This window comes from Propithecus coquereli, unplaced genomic scaffold (genome assembly GCF_000956105.1).
Source record: "Propithecus coquereli isolate 6110/MARCELLA unplaced genomic scaffold, Pcoq_1.0 Scaffold298, whole genome shotgun sequence".
NCBI classification, from domain to species: domain Eukaryota; kingdom Metazoa; phylum Chordata; class Mammalia; order Primates; family Indriidae; genus Propithecus; species Propithecus coquereli.
The window spans coordinates 905,525-921,110 of record NW_012148596.1 but is presented as its reverse complement, the minus strand read 5'-3'; the positions used below and the strand labels follow the sequence as shown (position 1 = coordinate 921,110).

The following is a 15,586-nucleotide window of genomic DNA, read 5'->3' as shown; positions in this document are numbered from 1 at the left end:
GGTGGGGCCAGGTGTTAAAAGTTCCCCAGGTGATTCTTATATGCAGGAAAATTTGGGACCCACTGAGCTAAGCAGTGCAATATTGTAATTTAAGGATTGGGAGAAGTGGCTATTGGGTCCAAGTATATCTAAGAAAAGGAGAATATTTATTTATTTACTTTTTTGTTCCCTTAATTTTGTGGTGCACTGAGGCTTGGACGAAGCCTGCAAGTCAGATATAAGCCAGAATCATGCTTAGGGTGCTTGGTGGAAGTGGTGTCAAATCTTCTGATTTAGATGATCTTATGTGGGGCCAGGAATTTGCATCTCAGGTGATTTGGATGCAGGTAATCTGCAGGTCAAAGTTTAAGAACTCTGTAAGTGTTGCTTCTTCTACTAAGTGAAAAAAACAAATAAATGCCTGAGATCTTTTTGGGACACAGAATTGTATATGTCGAAAAGACTGACATATTGAGGGATGCCAGATTTTCTGAAATATTGTAGGATCATCACATTTTTATGTCTTGTTTTAGGGTTCCACAGGAATCAGAAAATGGCTTTAAAAATAATTTTAGAAGGAAATTTAATTTGCTGAGCTTTTCTGTAGGAGGATCAGATAAGATGCATCAATATAGAAATGAAAAAAATTTTATTGTAAAATATATGTAACAAAATTTCAATATAGAAATTTTATCATTACATCTTACCCTTCTCTGAAAAATAAATATAGAAATGTATGGGCATAGAAATATATAATTTTAATGTTTCACATTTGGTAAATGGCAGTGGGAAAAATAGTGACAATCCGTTTAGTCACTGGAGTTGATTTAATTCAGGAAGAAAATTTTCACTAGAAATTTAGAATTGAATGTGTGGTCTTTCAGAGGATAGCACCTAAAGCAGGATGGTGTATGTCTATCCTGTGATTGTGCCTGTATTTAAAAAATAATGGAATCATTCAAAAATTATTTCATAGTTTCCGTAAAAGTCAGCAAAAACTAAAATGTAAAATATTTAAAACCCTTGTTTTAAAATTATTTTGAAAATTCATTTTCAAAGCAGCTTTCAAGTTATTGGTTACATTAAGAAATAGTCATCTTATGAATATGTTACTGTTTAGATTTTTTAAAATGCATTCTTTGCAATTATTTCTCTTATAATTTAAAATTAGAGAAAACCAGGGGATTCATGGGCAGTGGATATGGAGTTCATATTTTCTTTCTTGGGAGTACTTGTATATCAGATTTCCTGATGGTATGGCTCTTTTATTTTTGATGCTTAAGGGATATGTACATATGTCAGATATTTGAAAATTAAATTTTGCATTTATTGATTTTTGAGATAATAGTTATAGCTTTTTAGAGGAATGACAGTTGTGATTTTTATCTTTTTCAGTATTTGAAATCTTTACTAATTTAGTTTGTAGATTTCTTTTTTATCTCCCGGCTAATGAAACTGCATATACTTGTGGCCATGGCACAATTAATTTTTATGAGGCTCTAGGATGACACGTAATAAAAGGATCTTTAAAACTCTAAAGATTTATGACATTTTATCTCTTAAAATGTATTCATCCTTTTCAAATAATTGCTGAATAGGTCATTAGAAATGTGAAATAAATCTGAAACGGGTGACACTTCTTTCACTAACTTAATATATTTCCGCAATTATCTTTAGAAGTTTGTTATGGGTAATTTATGAACATTTTCATTGGAAGTGTTTTTCCAATTAGAAATATTTTACAGTCTGCTGATGAGAATTCCTAGTTCTAATAATACTTCAGTTTTGTACAAGATCCTCCAGCATTTCTAAGTATTTGGAAAAATGCAATTTAATTTGAGACTTCATGATTCAGTTATGACATGTTCATGCTAAAAATAGTCCCAGACATTATTTCTTGCTATAGCTTAAATGAAATATGTAACTCATGATTGCACCATTTAAAATGAGAGTATGAATATCTTTTGTCAAGGTTGTTATCGAAGTTAAAGAATTTAATCACAAAAGCAAGGCGTTACATTATAAAACAATGAGAAAACTTGCATAAAGGGTTTTACTGATTGTTTTGCAAAACAAGCATATATTTTTGTGAAAAAGTGGAGGCTGTAAAGTTATAAATTTTGAAGACATTCCGGAAAACAGATTGTTTTCCATATTTAAGACATTCCCATAATAGAACAACAGATGATACAAATAAAACTAAATTTAGAACTAATAAAAGGAAACTCTAGTACAAAATTGGCTTGTGAAATTTCCTCCTGAGGGAAGTCATAAAACAAAACACTGAATAAGTTTCTAAGAAGTTACTGATTTTTGGGGGAGAGCAGATTGTTACAAGTTTTAGCATAGGGAAATTTTGTTTTTTGGGATGATATAGAGAATGTCAGTTCATAGCATAGTGTTTTTGTGTACTTTGCCCCCCCCATTATAAACAAAATTATTCAGTTTGATTCTAGTTACAACACATCTGTGAAATAAAAGTTTAAAACTCTGAACAATGGCTTACTTATTTCAAATAATTTTCTATTAGTGAAGTTCTACTAAAGTAAGTCCAAAAATGGACCCCTGTTTGACCTGTATTAACATATGAAAATAAAAATGAATTTTTTTTCTTAAGAGTTTTTCTTTCCCTAAGATAGTGAAGATGGGAGAAATGAAGGAAAAAGACTTGATTTTTTAAAATTTTCCAATGGATTTTTAAAAGAGAGGCAGAGTAGTATAGGACATTGGATTTGGAGTCAGATGAGTTAAGACTGGTATTAATTAATTAGATATTCCACTGATTATCTTCCTGATTGTGAGTAATTTATAATACTATCTGCCTTCCTTAAGGAGTTATAAAGATTAAATTTAGTGAGAAGCTAATTGTATGTGCTAGTGTTCTGTAAATTGTGCAGAGCTTTAGCTTTTTACTCACAGTTAAAGAACTATGTGTAAAATAGCCTCTGTTCAATATTTACCAAAAGATAATAATATGTGCATACAGAAAGTCTCCTGATGTTAGCCTGTTTTTTCCCCAAAAACGTAGCATGTTACTTGGCACATATTAGGTTCTCTCCGTATTAAATCAGTAAATGAAAATTAGTTGGCATTTTTGTGTTTTTAATTCACTGGACATAGATAGTTGCATTGGGGTTTTAGATGGGCCTTTATGACCTGGAGAGAATAGTAGGGCAAAGTCTTGGTGGGGTTTATGGCTCAGAGACATGGGCTTTGGGAATGGAAGTTTCTCATCCTCAGATGTGGAAGGGAAGGGAATGAGCAGGACCAGGGGATGGAGGCAGTTTTCTTTTCACTGATAATCTGAATTATGTTCTTTTATACTCTTTGCCTTTATTTCTGCCTGGTGTGCTCAGTCTCCCTCTCTCCTTCATCAGCTTATCAAACCAAACAAAACAAACTTCTTTTTTTTTTTAATTACAAAAGTAATACATACCTTTTAAAAATTAATAGAAGTGAATATAAAATGTAAGTTTTCTTCTTAGCCCTTGCTCCTTGATCTCAGTCTTTTGAGGCAACTACTTTATAAAACATCACTGTAACGCTTTCCCTTTTTCTGTCCATATAACAATGTTGTATCATTTTCCTGTTTTTCATGCATGTAAAAATATATGACTACTTATGTGTAGCTGTACAATATCTATTGTTCTGTATCTCAGTTTTTCATTTAGTTTGGAGATTTTCCAGTCAGAATTTATAATTTTTCTAGTTCTTTTGTTTTTTTTTTTTGAGACAGAGTCTCACTCTTTTTGCCTGGGCTAGAGTGAATGCCGTGGTGTCAGCCTAGCTCACAGCAACCTCAAACTCCTGGGCTCTCAGCCTCCTGAGTAGCTGGGACTACAGGCATGCGCCACCATGCCAGGCTAATTTTTTCTATATATTTTTAGTTGTCCGATTAATTTCTTTCTATTTTTAGTAGAAACGGGGTCTCGCTTTTGCTCAGGCTGGTTTCGAACTCCTGAGCTCAAAACGATCTGCTCACCTTGGCCTCCCAGAGTGCTAGGATTACAGGCGTGAGCCACCCCGCCCGGCTCTTTTCTAGTTCTTTTAAGGTGCTGTGGAGTACTCCATTATCTGGATTTGCCATAATTTATTTTACTATTTCAATATTGACAGACATTTAGGTTGTTTTTTCTTTCTGTTATAAACATTGCTATGTGAACATAATTATAAATATTTTTGTGCATATATGTGAATATTTTTATAGATTTCTAGAAATAAAATTGTTAAAGGGTATATATGCACATTTTAAAGTTCCAAAATATTCTCTATTTTTTTAAAAGGCTTTAGCAAAATTGAACTCTCCTAGTAGTGATGAGAATACACATAGTTTCACATCTTTGGCAGGCTCAATATTATTAGCCTTTTACATCATTTGCCAATCTGATAGGTGAAAAAAAAAGCCAGTATCTCGCTTTGTTTTTATGTACATTTCAATATTTGACTACTAATGAGATTGAGTACCTGTTGTTAGTCTTTCTTGGGTTTTAATCCTTACTTTAAGACCCATCTTTAATTTACCGTCCCTGTGAGGTCTCCTTTCATTTCACTCCTCCTTTCCACCCCAGGCAATTTCTTTCTCTCAATTTGCTCACATAGTATTTTGTATATACCTGTGTTGTAAGCAATTGTAATCATTGTATTATAGTTGCTATTTTTTTTTTTTTTTTTAGAGACAGAGTCTCCCTCTGTCACCCAGCCTGGAGTGCAGTGGCACTATCATAGCTAACTGTAACCTCAGATGCCTGGGCTCAGTGATCCTCCTGCCTCAGCCTCCAGAGTAGCTAGGACTACAGGTGTGTGCCACCAAGCCTGGCTGATTTTTTTATTTTTAACTTTTTGTAGAGGCAGGGCTATGTTGTTGCCAGGCTAGTCTTGAACTCCTGGCCTCAAGTGATCCGCCTGCCTCAGCCTCCCAAAGTGCTAGGATTACAGGTGTGGTCCACCACGCCCAGCTCATGTATTACGATTATTTACTTATCTGTTTATATTATATACCAGACCAGGGGTTCCTCTCTAGGGTTGTGATCATGTGATATTTATGTCTCTTCTCAATATCTAGCACAGGGCCTATAGTGCTTAGTATATGCTTAGGAAACTTCATTGAATGGTTAGTCTGATTCCCAATTAAGGGTCTACTCCTAAGGTTTGCTGCTTTCCTTCTGTTTTGGGTGTGGGGGTTGTTAATGCTGTTGGTCGTAGTTCAACTCCTGCATTTTACAAACTAGGTCTAAAGGAGAAAGGACTGAGGAATGTCTTGTTTGGTTAATGAGATGTTTTTATTTCTTTATCACACCCTTCTAGGTGTTGTGAAACATAGGAAAACTCCAAACTGGAAGGTACTTACAGTCAAGGACAGTTGTTGATTTTTACAATCTGAGATAGATGAGGTGTATTTCTCTCAGTTTTTACAGACCAAGCCTGACCACTGAGGTTTTTGCTTGATTGTTTTATCATGGAGCTTTAAGCCAACACAATTCATCCCATTCACTTGGCTCCTTCCAAAGAGGTCTGAATCTTCTTACAAACTAGAAACAGATTCTCTTCTAATTGGAGGTATTCCAGGCACTGGGTGATTCTTGAGAGGCCTAATGTCTTCTCTTCCAGAGAACTCTTGGGACCTGTCCTCAGAGCTACCTTCCCATGAAGTAGCTCCCCACTAAGCCTCATTTCAGCATTGCCTTTTCCTGCTCAAGATAGAAGTATAAGCTTTCCTCTCATTCTTGTTCCTCCACTTGTTCTTCCTATCCTTTTCAAACATTTCTCTCCCTTGTTCTAAGGTTAACATATTCACTTGCATCTTGAAATTCTTTACCAAATGTTACTTTTATCTTTGCTTTAGATAACACCTATCCTTTCCCTGAGGGAAAGCTCTCTCTAGTGGAGCTCGTGTCTTCTTTTACTCCCTACATCTCAGCGTAGGAAAGGCACTGCATTGTCTGTAAAACCTTCCTGTTAAAATTATGGTTAAGTCTAATGTAGTTGGGATATACGTCTTCTACCTTTCTTCATGGCTGTCACCTGCTGACCTCTTTCTTGGCCATATCCTCTTACTCGTTGAAGATGTAGGCATCAGCCTCACAGTCTTTCCATACAAGATTGTGCCACTATTCCAGGTGAATTTAGTGTTAATGTGAACAGATTGCCCAGGACCTTGGCTTTATAGTTTCCTAATTTCATCATCTCTAGTGGTCTTTCTTTTCCACTTAATTCATTCACTTAATCCCAAGGAGCTACTCTGGATGTCATCATTACTTGAAATCAGCTTTACTTTTAAAATCATAAATTTAAAACATCCTGCTCCTAGTTCTGACTCTAATCACTATCCTTTCACGAAATCTATTCGTCGACACTTGAGATTTGCAGTTCCTTGACATCTCTAAATGCTTTCTTTAGAAGCAGGCAAGAATCCATTGTGTGTCACTTCAGACCTCTTGCCAGAATTCTCAGTTTACTTGGGCTGATGCATTTCCATCATATGCATCTGGCAAAACCTAGGTTCTAGATCAGTTTGTCTCTTTGGCCTACGCTAAAGGTGATGAATAAAAATCACACAATTACCCAGCATTAGTGGTACTGTAAATTCATGATCTCTAGTCCCTGAAAGAGCTGTCAGGGCTGCAGGACAGTTCTTTTCATTCTCCATAGGGACTATTTTAAACATTTTTTTCCTTCCTTTACACTTAAGAAACAAAGTATCCTCCAGATGGTCTTCCTACTTGATGGGAAAGAAAATAGAAGGCGTCTAAAGGAGATCCCTTGGATTTCCTGTTGCTTGACTCACCTGTCTACCTCCTCCGTACCATTTGTTCTTTCTTTCCTTTGTCAGTGGATGAGATGTCCATCATGCTGTCTCAGGCTGATTCTCCAGATGTGCTCTGGTCTCATTCTTTCCTTCCTACTGATTAACTGTTGGTCTTTAATCTCTCTCTTAATTCTGACTCTTTCTCATCTTACTAATAAATATGTTCAAATGTCTCACAAAAACAAACCAAAATACCCCAGGAAAGAAATCTCAGTTCTTTCTAGCTTCTGCTTCCCCTCACCAGCAAAAGAAAGCCCCAAACTTGTCTACTTCTCTTTTGTCTCACATTTTATTCACTCCTCAATACAATGTAATCTGTCTTCTCCCATCACTTACTAAAACTGCTTGCTCCAAGATCATCTGGACTTCCTTGCTGCTAAAACCGTCATCTGGTAGAATGTTTGGAAAGAAGTACTTGACACTTCTCAAATTGGCTTCTGCGACGGTACACAGAGCATCTCTAGCTGTTTCTCCTCAGGCTTCTTTGCTACCTCCTCTTCCTCTGCTAAATGGGAATGTTCCTCACTTGTTTTTGTTTGATAATGCATTTGCTGCCTTATTGGTTTTGCATCTTTTTCCAGGACTTTCTTTATCATTTGTATATTGATGACTTCCATTTTGTCCATTTGAAAGCCTGCCTTTGAGCTTCAGGCTCACACATCCAGCTACCCACTAGGCATCTCCATTTGGATGTACTGTGGACACTTAGAGATCAGCATATCCACAGCTATATTCTTTTTCCCCCTTTGCTTCCAAATCTGCTTCATTTTTCGTGGTCTTAGACTCAGTGATTGTTTCTACTACCCATCTAGCTTGGATCAAACCCAAAATCTGGGTGTCTGTTGTTATGCTTGACCTCACATTCAGTCACTGGATCCTGTCAGTGTAAGCTCCTAAAAATTATTCACTTCTCTCCTACCTCCTGCTACTTCCCTACTTCAAGTGACTGTCATACTATTTCTAGATTATTATGGTATTCTCTTGCCCAGTGTTCTTTCCTCCAGCTTTTCTAGTCCTATCCATTTTCTCCTCTCCAGCCCAGACTACTTATTATAAAATGCAAATCTTATCACATTACTCTGTAACTTAACGTACTTAAATGGCTAATTTCCCATTCATTCAGGGAAAAGTTAAAAATTGTAGTAATTTCCCACAAAATTGTTCATGATCTGACTTCTACTGAATTTTCCAGCCCTATCTCTTGCCACTTACTCCCTCCCTTCTCCCAGATCCATCCCTATTAATAACTTACTTGACAGCTGTACTGTTTTCCTTACCATCTTTAAGAGTTTTTTTTTTTTTTAAATGTATAGATCCCTCTGCTTAAAATGCAGACTCCCCAAATATTACTGTTATGCAGTGTGTGGAAAAACTTCTGTAGCTATTGTATTTAGTCTGATTTGAAGTCAGATTCTGGAAGGAAAAGACAAATATGTACAGTCATCCCTCAGTATCCAAGGGGGATTGGTTCCAGAACCTACGTGAGTACCAAAATCCATGCATGCTCATTTTTTTGCTGTTGTCCCTGTGGAACCTGTGGATCCGGAAAGTAGGCCCTTGGTATCTGTGGGTTTCATCTGGTTGCGGATGTGGAACTCACTGATACAGAGGGTCAGCTGTATTTATTGAAAAAAATCTGCATATAAGTGAACTCGAGTAGTTCAAGGGTCAACTGTATTTACAGTAATGTCTTTCAGAAACTGACCTATTTATGTATTTAATTATAATGGACAGTTGGTTTATATTAATAGAACTCAAAGAGGATTTCCTTAGAGATGTGTTTCAAGGAGAAATGGCTAATATGAACTAATGCTTCTTGTGAGCATTTCTGTTATGTAAAGTGTGGATAAAATAGTTGGCTAATGGAAAAATGGTAATGCAGATGCTGGACATAAAAATTATTTAAACTGGAGAAAATGACTAGGTATTTTAAATGATAGACCTTTTAATAGATATTTTAATGATAAGTACTTGAAACTATCACATTGAGTAGAGGTTTTTATGGCATACCATTAAAGTTCTTGTCATTAATAATAATAATAATATTAGCAAGACATGTATTTCTTACTACGTGCCAGGCACTGTTCTGAAGTGCTTTACTAATTTGTTAGATTTCTGTTTGATTTTTGCAGTGGCATAAAAATAACATGCTTTTCAGATTAGCTTCGTTTACTTGGTAATATGCATTTAAGTTTCCTCCGTGTCTTTTCATGGCTTGATAGCTCATTTTTTAAAAATGTTGAATAGTATTCCATTGTCTGGATGTACCGTAGTTTATTTATCCATTCACCTACTGAAAGACATTTGGTTTCTTCCAAGTTTTGGCAATTATGAATAAAGCCGCTATCAACATCTGTGTGCAGTTTTTTGTGTGACGTAAGTTTTTTACTCCTTTGGGTTAATACCAAGGAGTGTGATGCTGGATTGTACAGTAAGAGTATGATTACAACTGTGTGATGTTTTGGACAAAGACAACAGTAGGGAAACAAAAAGATTGGTGATTATTAGAGGAGAGGGAGGGTTGAACAGGTGAAGCACAGAAGATTTTTAGGGCAGTGAAAATACTATATATGACACTGTAATGTTGAATATATGTTGTTATACATTTGTCTGAACCCATAGGATGTGCAACACTAAAGTGGATCCTACTGTGAACTTTGGACTTTGGGTGGTAATGATGCGTCAGTGTAGCAGGTTCATCAGTTGTAACAAATATTCTGGTAGGGGATGTTGAAAAGCGGGGAGGTGATATACGAGACATCTCTGTACCTTTCAATTTTGCTGTGAACCTGAAACTGATCTAAAAAATAAAGTCTTTAAAGAAAACAACATACTCTTTCAAAATATTCCGTACTTGAAAAAAAAAATTCTGTACTTGGTAATACTTAAAGAATTCAGATATGGTTTAAAACATTTCTAAAAAATTATGACCCCTTCTGGGTAGAATAGAGTTGCACACTTTTTGCAAACATAATGAGAAATCTGTTACCTGTCAGTATTAAAGTCATATTAAAGTTAAAAAGTCTGAGTAGCATATATCTAACAGTATATTCTCTCACCCAGTTCTTTCAATAAAGGTTTACACGTTCTGTAGCTAAAAGATTTATTATCTTTTAGGTTTAATGTCGTATTGAGCATACCCTGTCTTATTTGACATAATCTGTGAACTGTGTAGGGCAGATGTTATTCTTCATATTTTTATGAATGAACAGGAAACTGAGGTTTGGAGAGGTTAAATAATTTGTCCAATGTAATGCAGCTAATATAAGAATCAGTATCTTTAGATTTCTAGGATTGTGTTCTTTTCTCATTATCATGCTTATTTTCTGAGGTAAAACCTCAAGCTCTGTATAAGAAATTGGTAGCTGTTATTTTTGGATAAGCTGGATGGATATCTTAGAAAAGTAATGAATAGTTCTAAATGTTTTAACATTAAAAGGGTTTCAAATTTCAGAATATTTGTTAAACCAGCGATTTTTCAACATTTTCACCCTAAGATATTCTCTCAGCTTCAGGTTAATCTTTTTTACTCTTCTTCAAAAGAGTACTGTTTGTTTTTTCACGTTTACAAGTGGAGAGAGCATTTAACTGTATGATCCACACTTATTGGAGGTCTACAGTATGATGGATACATCAAGAACAGTACCTTATTTAATGATCACTTTTTATTTATGTGTCTTTTAAGGATTTGTGTGGAACATTTGAATATGGATGTGTGTGGAATTCTGCAGAGTATTAAATCTTAAAATAGTAAAGCTGCAGTCTGAATCCTGGACTTTTATCTGTTTAGTTTTCCCTTTTTTTGGCACTGACTTTTTTTCATTGCTAGTGATGAGAAACATTATCTCTCAAATTACTGCAAAGTGTTAATATAAGGAGAACTGCTGTTACTCTTCCTCTCAGACTGGTTTGCTGTCAGACTCCAGCATAGCTTAGTGGTAATTGAAATTGAGGTATCCTCAAGTCTTCTCTGACAGGTCTGGTCTGTTTGGGATACAAATAAAAATGGTAATGATGCCATTAAAATAAAAGAGGTGACAGAAACTTCCATCTTTTATTTATTTTTGGTTAGCAAAATTAGGGAGAGGCTTAGGTTATTAAGAAATTATAGTATCTTTAAAACCTACTAGTGTTAGTGTGATGTAGTTCACTGACCATTTGACCAAGTTAGGGAGGAAATGGAATATGTAACTCAGGAAAGGAGAAAGAAGCTCTTCACAACGGTGGTATCCAATAAAAATAAAATTAGCCAAATTTTATTTATTTTTATGTGTATGTATATTTTAACTTTCTACCACATATAAGAATGTTTGAGACATAGTACCTTGAAGAACACACAGGTACGTTGAAGAAGTGTAGTTTGGGAAGATAAAGCTTATTGTCCAGTGGAAAGTTAATGATGAAGAGCAAATAAATACGGTAATATAAAATAGTACCTTACTTGCTAGTTGAGCAGCAGACAGTGAACACCATGAATTAATAACAGGTAAGGTTGGGGCCGAGGGAAAAAAAAAGAGAAAAAAAAAAAAAAAGAAAAGGTAGTAGTCACCATGCTTTGGAACTATTAGAGCATTGTGAAGAAATAGGAACTTGACAGTGACAGTGGTGATAATAAGAATAGCAGCAAACACTTAAATGGCGGCTGTTTCTGTACACACACACACACACACACACACACACACACTCACACTCACACACTCACACTCTTTATATAGTGATGCCTTGATTTTTATAAAATTCAACTTTTTCCCTTATTTATTCTTTTTAAAAAACCAACATATAAAAATTGTGTATATATTTATGATGGTAACACCTTGATTTTTGAAAGATACTTCTGCTACGTGTAGTATTCTAGGTTGATAGGGTTTTTCGTTTTGTTTTCTTTTCTTTTTGACTTAAATAACAGAAATTTATTTTCTCACAGTTCCAGAGTCTGGAAGTGTCAAATCAAGCTGTTGGCAGGTTTGCTTTCTTCTCAGGCCTCTCCTCTTGGCTTGCAGATGGCCACCTTCTCAGCGTCCTTACATGGCCTTTTCTCTGTGCTTCCACACGCCTGGTGTCTCTCTGTGTTATAATCTTTTCTTATAAGGACACCAGTCAGATTGGATTAGGGCCTACCCTAACGAACCATCCTCTTTCCAAATGCAGTGACATTTCGAGGTACTAGGGATCTAGACTTCAACTTGTTAATTTTTTGGGGCAGACATAATTCAGTCTATAGACATTCATTTATATCTAATTTTAAAACCTGTCATTTTACAACCTGGAATGCTATCAAATTGCATATACTTTAAAAACATACGATGATATATATGAAAACTTCCGATTGAGTTTTCATTGTGATCCTTCCTCCTTTCTGCAATAGAAACAGGTCACTTTTTTGTCTGTAATATAGTTTTCAGTTCCTGCTTTCCAGGATTATTTTGGGTTAGGTTGACTTTTCATTTTTCTTTTGGTACTTTAACAGTGTTGCTCTATTCTATTTTTTTTTTTTTAAAACAGTCCAGAGGTGCTTGTGTGTGTGTGTGTGTGTGTGTGTGTGTGTGTGTGTTGTGTGTGTTTAACTGCTGTAATGCCATGAATTCATGGGAATAGCAGCTCAGGTTCCTTGGTAGATCAGGCTAGTTCTCCAGCTGAACCCAGGTACCTTTCTCTTTGGTTTCCTTCTTTTTCTGATTATTTTCTTTCAGATGTTTTTAGGAAGCTACCTTCTAAAAGCTTTTAGAGTGCTTAATAAACTCAATACATACATACGTTTTCTTGGTAAGAATTTTGGCCTTAACGTTGTTTAAAATAATGCCAGTAGCATGCAAGATGTAACATTGTAGACTCCTTCCACTTTTGCTGGGGGAATATTTGTGAAACATTTCTTTTTGAAAAGTGTCCATCCCCTAGCTGTCTCCAGTATCAGCTTTCTTTTAGATTTGCATGTATGTGGCCAAAGGATCTCCCAGTTTTCTAAAAGGCCTAGAGAACATATAGCAGGTGCCTCTTTTTGTGTGGGTCATTTTGGTAAGTTACTGGGAGATGGTAGTTCCGATTTCCACTGTCTTCTCGTTTGTATTGTGCCTCTGTTCATAATGTGTCCTTTTTTTCTGTGGCTCTTTTAAGAGTTTTTTTTTCTGATTGGCTTTAGTCAGTTTGATTATGAAGTTCCCTGCCGTATGTAGTTTTCTTCATGTTTCTTGTTTTTCGCATTGGGGAGCTTCTTAATCTGTATGGTTTTTAGTTTTCATCAACTATGGAGAATTTTGAGCCCTTATTTCCTCAAATTTTTCTTTCTATTCTTTCTTCTGGTGACTCCAATTATATATATTAATATAGTAGGTTGCTTCCTGTTGTCCTACAGCTTACAGATAGTCTTTTTCTTTCTTTAATTTGTTTTGTCTTTTTCCCCCTCTGTATTTCATTTTGGTAATTACTTTTGCTATGTTTTAGGTTCCTTTGTCTTCTGCAATTTCTAGCCTTCTTTTAGTCCCATCAAATGTACTTGTCTTATACCTGGTATTTTTTATCTCTGGGTTTTTGTTTTGTGTCCTTTTTATATATTACATGTTTTTATTTAAAATTTTCAGTGTTTTCTGAACCTCTATTTACTTTATTGTGCATAATATGGAGTTTACCATCCCAACCACTTTTAAGTGTATGATTCAGTGGTAGCAGTGGTAGAGTTCATATTCCATCACATACTCTTTTCACTAAACCATGCTTTTCTAACTCCTGTGTTTTAAATCCGTATTTCTGAGATGTCTTCTGGTTGGTAAATTAATTATTTAGGAGATGCCCTATAAAAGTGACTAAATTCATTGTTCTTTATATCTTTGGTTTCTTAATATATTGACATAGTTATATGTCTTTTAGTTAGTGTGCATCATTTCTCTGGTACCTTATTATTCCTGGGAGAAGTTAAACTTTCCTGAACCTGCAAAGTTGAATACCACCCTAAATTCTAGACTAGTGTTAATTTGACCTTAAGGTATATAGCACAGATGAGGGTTAGTCTGAAGAAGGCCTCAAACTGGCCTTTCCTTTAGCCTCTTAATGCGCTAGTATTCTTAGTATTCTTCATCAGTTAAAGGTTTAGTTTATGCACTGTTAGCTTTAAATTACTGCGTTCAGGATCTGAGGAAAATAGCTTGACTTATTCTAAGTCTCCTAATTCATTGAGAAATTTTGATGCATTTTTTTATTTTCATGCACTTATTTTGTTTTAGCCCTCTCTTATTATTCTGGAATGACATGTTAGCAGTCACAGGCCAGACATATCACATCCTACGGGCCTAAGCAAGTCAAAAATTACTTAAAATACATGATCACATAACATGTTTACTTCTTAAAGAAATTTAATTTTTATAATCTGTTATGGTAAAATATTTTTAAAGCCTGGGTGTTCCAGAACCTGTTCTACCTGTTATCTTTTAAGCGAGATGAAGACTGCATACCTGAAAGAGAAGTTCACTGGTAGACAGAATGCCAGAACTACTGAGAATAAGTCCTTGTTTATGTAACCTTTTAATTTGTTGAGTCTTTCCTTTTTTGGAGTACAGGAAATTAAATACTGTGGAAGACTTTGCCCTTCTCAGCTGTTCACATGTTCCCTATGCTGTAGAAATTCTTAATGCTACCTTTATTATTCTATGAATCTGGCATGGTTTTTCTCATTAGTAATTGGTAAAATATGGATATAAATTTAACAAGGAAAAACATTTAAAGTTGGTAATATTATATATACAAATGTATAAATTCTAAATTTTCTTGGTCTCTAAGAACTACCTGTCACCTTTCCTTCCACCTACCTTTGTTATTGGAGATATGTGGTCTGTCCAGAAAGTATCCAGCCATGCAATATGAAAAGTAGAGACATTTATTGAAGAAGTTACAAGATAACAAGAAACATGGTATATAGGACAGTGACTTCTTTTTCCCCTTCAAAGTAGACACCTTCGGACCTCACTCAGTTCTCCCAGAGTCTCTTAACCTAACACATATATATTCAACATTCTCAGGTGTTCTGCTTGTTGCAGGCTTCCCAGAACATGGATCACTTTCAACACACTCTTTGAAGCATTTGTGCCACACTTTTATTTGGGCTGCATGCATTGCATTGTCCCGAAAGCCTTATGAATCATTCGAGTAGTTCCTGCGGAGGAATGTTCAAGCTTAATGCAAAATTTGATGCAGATTCATTGCTCTACTTGCTCAGTCATTTTGAATGCGACGGCCACACAGTACACATGTTCACTCAATCGTGTCTAGTGCCCCACTGACTAGTACACTGAAATCATCATTGTTCATGCATGTGCATTACAGTCCACTTTCCTTAGTTGCCAGGTTACATCAATGTCATGCAAACTGTTCTTGTTGTATTAACAATGGCTGGACACTTTCTGGACAGCCCACGAATTTTTTTTTTTCTTTTTCTCATTTGCTTTTACAATACTTACCTGCTTCTCAAGTTTGAGTGCTACCTGTTGAAGGTAGTTGTATTTGATACTTCTTTTCAAGAGAGCTGTCCTAGGATATATCCAGACACACTCTGCCCAATATGGTAGCCATTAGCTACATGTGGCTAAGTTAATTAAATTAGTTAACATAAATTGTGTTCCTCAGTTGCACTAGCCTTATTTCAAGTGCTCAATAGCCACACGTGACTAGTGGCTACCATACTGGATAGCACAGATACATAGAACATTTCAAATGTCCTGTTGAATATCTGAGATACTTTTAATCGGAATGTGAACTGAAGAAGGTCCCTGGTACAGCTCTGTTTAGATAGATATATATGTCCTTTAATAATGTATT

At 35.5% G+C, this 15,586-nt stretch overlaps 1 protein-coding gene across 1 annotated transcript in view; it reads left to right on the top strand.

Moving 5' to 3' along the window:
* Positions 1–15,586, top strand: part of ROCK2 (Rho-associated, coiled-coil containing protein kinase 2) — a 205,080-nt gene that overhangs the window by 12,821 nt on the left and 176,673 nt on the right. The window contains exons 2-4 of the mRNA XM_012648914.1: positions 9,300–9,313; positions 12,696–12,714; positions 12,938–12,946. Of these exons, the coding sequence (XP_012504368.1) occupies positions 9,300–9,313; positions 12,696–12,714; positions 12,938–12,946 (42 nt within the window). The remainder of the gene's footprint in view (positions 1–9,299; positions 9,314–12,695; positions 12,715–12,937; positions 12,947–15,586) is intronic.